Here is an 8,110-nt window from a genome sequence, read left to right on the forward strand (position 1 = left end):
CTATAGCACATCCTCAGACTGTTAGTTGTTTACATGACATATTTCACTGTATATTCTGATGTACATGTGACAAATAAAGCTAATCTCTCAATATTTCAATGAATGGCATCATCATCGTAAGAACAGTACAAAAAAACTAGAGTGGTGCGGACTAATTCCGTTCATAGGAATGAACATATGTTAATAATTGGTGTCCATAAATCAGAAGTTCATAATCCAGGGGTAGTCTGTATTGTAGATTGTTAGCAATGAATCTTACATTGGATATGGGCTTTCTCCAAGGCCAGTTTTTACTTTGTTCTGGTAATGTAGAAGCCCAGCACAAACTTGACCCTGAACTGAGCATTCTTTTCCATGAGAACTCACTGATCTCAGTCCTGACAACAGCACACACAAAGTGCTGGTGGAACACAGCAGGCCAGGCAGCATCTATAGGGAGAAGCGCTGTCGACGTTTCGCCCTATAGATGCTGCCTGGCCTGCTGTGTTCCACCAGCATTTCGTGTGTGTGTGTGTGTTTGAATTTCCAGCATCTGCAGGTTTCCTCGTGTTTGCTCTTTGATCTCAGTCCTGATCTTGCATTGGATCTGGTGGTGTCACAGCCACAAACTCGCACTCAACGTCAGTAAAGACCAAAGAACTGAGCGGTATCTACGGGCGATACCATGTGCATTAGTTCAAAGCAACAGCACCAACAGGGGAAATGTATTTCTTCTTTCCCAATCTACATTAAATCACTTTTTTTCCTGGTGTTTGCGGAAAAAAGTACACTTGCCGGAAAACGTTTATTCAGAAGGTGCAGGTTCTCTCTCTGCCAAAACTAAGCTTCAGGCACAATTGCGGCATCTTGAGTTTATCCAATGGAAATAGGCTTTACTTGCGTGCTGTCCAATAAGGCTGCGGCTTGCTGGGAGGTGCGGCAGCGGGCCGGAGACGGCGGACATTATGTCCTGGTGCGGAGTCGGGGCAGCGCTGCGGCGGGGAGTCCGGCTCCTGCAAGGTGGCGGGAGCAGAGGGATTCTTCCCGTCAGAAGGTGAGTGTGGGAGAGATCACAACAGCTTTGATGTTGTGTGCAGGCGGCAGCGGACGGAGAGGTGGGAGATGGCTGAAGGTCGGAAAAAGGAGAGGGACATGGAGTTGCATTGCGTTCTGTGTGAGATCCAGATTTCACCTCTCAACTACACCTTGAAAGGTTTGCAATTGTCTCGAAGATGTAGAAGCTGCAGATCCCAATGGTTAGCTGAAAAATGAAATGGTAAGACGATGTTTCAACCAGGCGCTAGTGAAATTTGGGATGGAATACTCTTTGTTACGATGGTGAGTAGTGTACTAGCAGATAACATAGCCGTGATGTGCGAAGGAATTTTATATTAATGGGTGAAAATGTGTTATGTCAGGGTGGACTTTCTGTCTGTAGAGAAAGGAATAGGGTAAAATCAAAAGCTGTAAGAAACAGTTTAATAATCAAGGCGGCATTATTGATCAAGGTCACATCGGGGAAAAAGTGAAACAAGAGTCTATCCCTGATTGCCACGATTTCTAATTTTTTTTCAAGTGCAACTGTATATAAATGGGTGTGATCTGGGGGGATCATAGCAAATGGGACCTTTGGTTCAACTCGTCCATCCTGACCAAGGTGTCTTCTTGAACTAGTCCTATTTGGCCCATATCTTTCTAAACCTTTCTTATCAGGAGGATAGGGTTGAGAAGGAAAATAAATAGGCAATGATTGAATAGCAGAACAGACATAATGGGCCGAATGGCTGATACTGCTGCTGTGTCTTATGGTCCCATCTATGAACTTGTCCAAATGCCTTTTTAAACAGAAAATCAGGATGAATAATCAGTATATGTAAAGGCAAGAAATAAACTGGAGGAAAAAAATGTGTGCTTTCTAACATCAAATAGTGCTGGTAGTGTATTAATAAAGAAATTAGAACAAAACCCTGAGGCACCTGAAACCTGTATCTAATGGTCAAAGGTAAAGAAGGGGGGAAAAAATCAACGTATACATTGTTTTCTGAAGCAGAAGGTCAAAGAAACTGTTTTACAAAGACGGTTAATTTGTCTTTTTAATTTTAAAAAGGTCATAATGTAATGGTTATCCATTGTATCTGACGATGACAGGAAACCTGCTGGAGAGATTTTTAAAGTGGAAAAGTCATTGCACTGGGGCTGTTCCACTCTCTCGACCTTGGAAGTCTACGTACAGAGATACGAGTAGTCTTCACAACTGGGGTCTTCCTTGGTTGCAGTGGATGATCATAACTTTTGTACCTTGTCATGCTTTTTGCTCTCCATGGAGCATTGCAGAACAGCCTTCCTGGCCTTTGGATCTCACTGTAGATCTCATCCACCAGTCTGCTGGAGCTATAGTGCCTTGAAAAAATTGTCAGACCCCACAATTATGTTCACATTTTACAAACATGTGAATGTCTGCAGATGCTGGAAGTCCAAAGCATAACACTCAAACTACTGGCGGGGTCCTGAAACATCAACTGTTTACTCTTTTCCATAGATGTAGCCTGATCTGCTGAGTTCCTCCAGCATTATGTGTGTTGCTTCACATTTTACTAATCCCATTTTCTATATTTAAAATCGTAGTAGTATTTTTGAGCTAATCTACAAAACATTGTGCATCATGCCAAATCAAAAGAAAGAATCCAAAATTGTGAGGCTGAAAAAGTATTTATCCCCTTTGTAATTACTATGCTAACTTTGCATGGGTGCAATACTGCACATCTTACCAACTCACCCAATTTGTTGATGTAGAAAATTTGAGGATCACCTGTTTTCAATGAATTCTTAAGAATAAATACCCCTTCTCCCTGTAGAGTCCAACAGTATGGTAGATTTTCAACAGACCAAACCAACATAAAGATAAGTGCATTCAAGACAGTCAGAAAAATGCAAATAGAGAAGCACAAATCTAGGGAAGAATGCAAGACCATTTGAACATACCTCTGAGCTCAGTGTAGTCCATCGTGAAAATGTGGAAAAATATGAAACGACAGCCACACTGCCTAGATAAGGCCACTGCTCTAAACTTAGTCACTGAGAAGGAATTGCACTTGTAATGATAGAGTGATGCTAACAGACTCTGAGTGAGCTACAGAAGTTAGTGGCTGCAACTGGAGATGACGTTTTTGTCACTGCAATCTCTTTAAGGCCTGGCACAAAAAGAGTATTAATGTAAGAGTGGCAAGGAAGAATCCCTGGCTTTTTAAAAAAAAAGTTTGCATCCTTGCCCATAAGGACTTTGCAAAGCATCACTTAGAGGATACTGTAAAGATATGGAACAAGGTCATTATGGTTGGATGAGACTAAAGTGGAACTTTTTGGCCTCAACACTGAGCAGTACATGTGGCGTAAATCTAAAACTGTGCATCAGCCAGGTAACACCATTCCTTCTGTAAAGTATGATGGAGACAGCAGGGACTGGAAATCGATGGGTAGATAAATGCTGTTAAATACAGAGATCCTGGATTAAAAACCTGCTAGCCTCTGCCAGAGCAACCATAGCGTGGGTTCAAATGAAGAAAATAGATGTCCTTGAGTGACCCAATTAGTGCCCTGATCTTAACCCATTCAACTATCTTTGGCAAGACCTCAATATTGCTGTATGCTGCCTTTCCCCTACTATCTTGGCACAGCAGTTTTGCAAGGAGGATGGGCAAATCTTGCTTCTTCACATTGTTCATTACCTTAAACAGCTGCGATGTTTCTGCAGCTGGACTGTCAAGTCATCAGCCGGGTCCATTTGTCTCCAGACATTTCATCCACTAACCCGGAACATCCTCAGGATGGTGGGACAGCAGAATGTGATCAGTCCTCTACCCCCGACGGTCAGACATCCAGCTACTATCATCCCTTGGCAGCCAAAGCCAACTGGACGCTCTCTCAGCTGCTTGAGGCATGCTGTTAACGGCTCTCTTCCTGGTTCTCTCTTGTATCCCTAAAGCTGCAAGCATCTTCCAGCATGACATGGCGGAAATCCTCTTTCCCCCACTTCGACAGGGAAGTTCCACGTCTGCCAGTATTGCCGTCTGCAGTCCGCCACCAGGTCTTCATGCCTCGCAAGCTTCCTCTCGTGGGCCGCTTGGCATCGGGTCTCCCATGGTACTGTTAGCTCTATCACCACAAGCTTCTTTGCACTCTCTGACAATAGTAGAATGTCTGGTCGAAGTGTGGCGTCTACTATTGGTGGAACACCAGTCATCTCCCAGTCCTTTGTCAAAGCTAATAGAGACTTGACCAAAAAGAATACTGGCTGTAATAGCCACGAGAGGTGGTTCAACTAAGTGCTGAGCAAAGCGGGATGAATACTTTTTTTAAACTAATATTTCAGTTTTTGAAATTTTACTTTCTCATGCTTTACAATTTTCCTTGTTTTATGGGTTCTGTTGTGAAAAAAGCATATGCATCAAAAATAAAAATTTTCATTTAAATTGATCAAAATCTCTGCTTCTGATACTCATTTTTATGAACAAAGACTGACTACTTTTACAATGTTGGAACAGGCAGGTCCCTGACTCACCAGGGTATTAGGCTTGCTGGCTACCCTCTCTCTGTTTAGCCCATCTGTCGAAGCTGTGTACCAGGATGTGGCCACTGTCACATGCAAACAGTTACTTGGAGCCGCCGGTGACAGCTGAATGTCTGGTGGAGACCAAAGGAAAGTGAGCTGTCCCAGGGTGGACACAACAGGCCCCTTCACCAGAGGTACCCCTCCCATAATACATCCCATCATAGTGCAAATAGTATGATTAAGCCTAGAATTAAGTTTTTCATGAGATTAAATCTGAGCTGGAACACTGAAACCATAATAATAGATCTTTTATGATCATGTTACATTGCATATTATAAATGATAATATCAGAAATTAGCTAAGTTGTGAAACACAGCCTAAACTGTTTTCCTTTGCTTTCATAGGTTGAAAATCTTTTTCTTTCAAGTATAGTAAAAGGGTGGGTTTGATAGATTGTTGGGCACCAATGAAGTTGCAGGGTTAATGATGAAGATATTCTTCTATATTTTTATTGAATAATGGAGTGATGATGTGTTCTGCTCCAATTTTTTGCATTGCTGTATATGCATGTTTGTATATTCTAGCATAAATTACTCTCCCAACCTTGTTGCCTTTTCCAGAGCTGGTGGTGGGGTCCACATTGAGCCCCAATATCGACAATATCCAGAGTTGACCAAAAAGCAAGTGTTCCAGTCTGAGTTGCTCAGTGGTTTTATGTGGTTTTGGATATTATGGCATCTGTGGCACGATGCTGATGCAGTCATTGTGAGTGCTTCATGAACCTTATTATTCCTCCTTGTTAATGTAGTAATTAATCATTTTCACTTCACATATTGGAGGGAGAGTGCAGAATTGTGTGCCTTAATGAATTCTTTATCTTCTCTGACCATTTGCAGGTTTTTTTTCAGAAAACCATTGTTTAAGGTATCCAAGCAGTCTTTAAACTCAGTTTATTTCATATACTGTGCTTCTAATTTAGTGGTGTAGTTTCTATCAATTTGTTGAAATATAGAATAAATTGCAGATAGCTTAAGCTTCAAATCTTCCAGACTTTTTCTGGTGGAAGTCTGGTCTTCCAGAGCCAGTGTGGGTCTGAACCTGGGTAACCCAGTACCCCTGTGCTGCAGAATTGAACTTTCCACAGAGTCAAATGTGACAGCACAGATATTTGAGAACATTGAGCTATCAGACTAGGAAGCTGCCCAAAGCACAGTATTTCCATTCAGATAAATGGAAGAATTAGCTACTTGGAGAAATATAAACAAAAATCATTAAAACATAACATTTATTCAATGTATTTTTTTTAGGGTTGTAAAATAAGAAAAAATTTGCAAAATTCAGTAACATTGCTTTTGCATTTCAGGGGCAAAATGCTTTTGCATTTCTTTCTAGCTGTTTTCTGTATTGAGAAAAGCACAAGACATTGCATTTATTAACTGCCTTTGGCACAGAGGCCATCCCACAAAAGCACAGTACTGGGTAAAATTTTACATTGTGCCCCACAAGAACAGGTGGCCAGCAGCTTGGTCATCAAAGTAACCTTTAGGTGAGGAGGGTCTTAGGTGAGGAGTTTAGGAACAATGCCATTGGTAGAGTTATTTTTAAATTGGCTTCTTGTAAAGGGCCAGAATAGGAATCCACAGTTCTTGGCATTTTGGAACTGGATGATGTTAAAGAGACAGGGGGAAAAAAAAATTGAAAAGATGAGAAATTTGGTTTATTTTTAACTGAAGATCAATGGCATTGGGTAAATGCAATGGTTGGGGGTGACTAAATTCAATAAACCAAAACAGTATCTGTTATTGCTAGTATTTGTTACATTGTTGGGTTATCATTAAAAGTTAATAAAACATTCAATAGAAGAACACCGCACAATACAGGCTCTTTGGCCCATGATGCTTGCAACCTTTTAACCTACTCCAAGATCAATCCAACCCTTCCTACCCACATACTTCTCCATTAACTTTATTTGCTTCCTTCAGTTGACTTATTATTACCTTTAATCATAAAGGTAACATTATTATTAATGTTACATTTGCTAAGGTGGCCCATGACTACGTATTACTTTAGACAAAGAATAAGTTTTTATATTGGAGCAGCTGTGAATCTAATTGTAATTGTACACAAACATTGCTCCAGTCTACCTTTTAGGGGAACAACGAAGTGTTATCAGTATAGTGCAGGCTATTAAACAAGCACACAAATATATAAAGTCAAGGTAAAACTTGACTTTGACTAATGACATAAATTGTTACCCAAAGTTTAAAACAATGTGCTGACTAATGTTACTGCAAGAGACATTTGTTGTAAAAACCTATTATAGTAAATAGTTTAATTTGGAACCACAGTACATAAAGGCAGTTTATTAAAGTGTGATTTGCTGATAATGGCTAAATTTCAGCAGAGTTAAACAAGATTTCAAAAAATAAGCTTCTGTACTTCCTTGATTTATTATATGTTGATTTAACTAGAAGTTGCTTCAAGAAATCATCTCCACTATCCACAATTAAAAGCTGGTATTTTGTTGTTTATAGGGTCACTTTCCTTATCCTGATCCCTCTGAGTGGACTGATGAGGAGTTGGGCATTCCTCCAATTGATGAGGAATGACTTGAATGTCTTTTTAAAAAAAGGTAAGTTCAATACATTGATAGTTTGTGCTTGTAGAGCTGAAGAATTATTAATGGCTTTCATTATGAGTAAACAAGTTGATTTTACTTAAATCTACATCCTTCCCTGTGGCACAGTAATATTTCCAGACTTTAAATAAACCATCCACATAGAATTGTTAATAGTGCCTACTTTTCGCTCTCAGTAAAAGTATCTTGAATCTAAATTGTACTTGCTTCCTCCTTTGGCCAAATCACAAAAATCTAGGTAAATTATCTTAGAGATTGGTCTTGTGCCTAATTTTCTATTTACATACACAGCTATTATCTGCATACAGTTTTAAGTTATTTTTTAAAAAAATAAACATTGAAATAATACACAGATTGATTTCAAGAGAGCAAGCAGGTCATCAGTACCACCTCCCTTATGAATATTTTTCATGTATGGACCAAGATGCTGACTGCTGGGAAAATTTGATTGGCAAGCATCACCATAAAATTTGATTTAATTTTCATAACAAACAAATTAACACTCATTCCAACAAGATGTAAATATACAGCAGTCTAAATTATTTTCATTCATAGACCATCACCTGTAAAATGTGTAGCGTTTCTAACTCTGCCTTGATTTAAGAATGTATAGCTGCAAGGTTCTGGGAACAAATCCCAAGACTTTCTATGTTGTATGCTTCCTCAATGTTACTATTTCCCATTAAATGGAGAGGCTATAGGTGGCTTTTACTTGTAAACATTTGCACTTTAAAAGCTTGGAAATTATGTTTTTGTTTTTCTTTCAGTGTTTTCTTCACTGAATTTCTGGAGGAATTCACCTGACACTTGAAGAAATCACCCTTATTGTAAATTAAATTGGAATAAATGTATTACCTGCACAGTACTAAAACTTGGTATTCTCTACTTTTTTAAGATTACAAGATCCCTTTATTTCATTGATGAAATGGAAAATTGTTATTTTT

General features: G+C 39.4%; 1 protein-coding gene across 1 annotated transcript; it reads left to right on the forward strand.

Annotated features, from left to right (window-relative positions):
- The first annotated feature begins 875 nt into the window (after nt 1–875).
- Nucleotides 876–8,067, forward strand: ndufb2 (NADH:ubiquinone oxidoreductase subunit B2). The gene is made up of 4 exons (XM_059978133.1): nt 876–1,033; nt 5,149–5,293; nt 7,063–7,160; nt 7,934–8,067. The coding sequence occupies exons 1-3, from the start codon at nt 945–947 to the stop codon at nt 7,135–7,137; spliced, it is 309 nt and encodes a 102-aa protein (XP_059834116.1). The 5' UTR covers nt 876–944; the 3' UTR covers nt 7,138–7,160; nt 7,934–8,067.
- The last annotated feature ends 43 nt before the right edge of the window (nt 8,068–8,110 follow it).

The sequence above is a fragment of the Hypanus sabinus genome, chromosome 8 (assembly GCF_030144855.1).
Source record: "Hypanus sabinus isolate sHypSab1 chromosome 8, sHypSab1.hap1, whole genome shotgun sequence".
Lineage (NCBI taxonomy): Eukaryota > Metazoa > Chordata > Chondrichthyes > Myliobatiformes > Dasyatidae > Hypanus > Hypanus sabinus.

Bases quoted from the DNA above. Each gene is read 5' to 3' on its own strand.
- ndufb2 (XM_059978133.1), top strand. From the start codon at position 945: ATGTCCTGGTGCGGAGTCGGGGCAGCGCTGCGGCGGGGAGTCCGGCTC. The intron at 1,034-5,148 runs GTGAGTGTGGGA...TGCCTTTTCCAG, and splicing joins GGGATTCTTCCCGTCAGAAG to AGCTGGTGGTGGGGTCCACA. The intron at 5,294-7,062 runs GTGAGTGCTTCA...TGTTGTTTATAG, and splicing joins ACGATGCTGATGCAGTCATT to GGTCACTTTCCTTATCCTGA.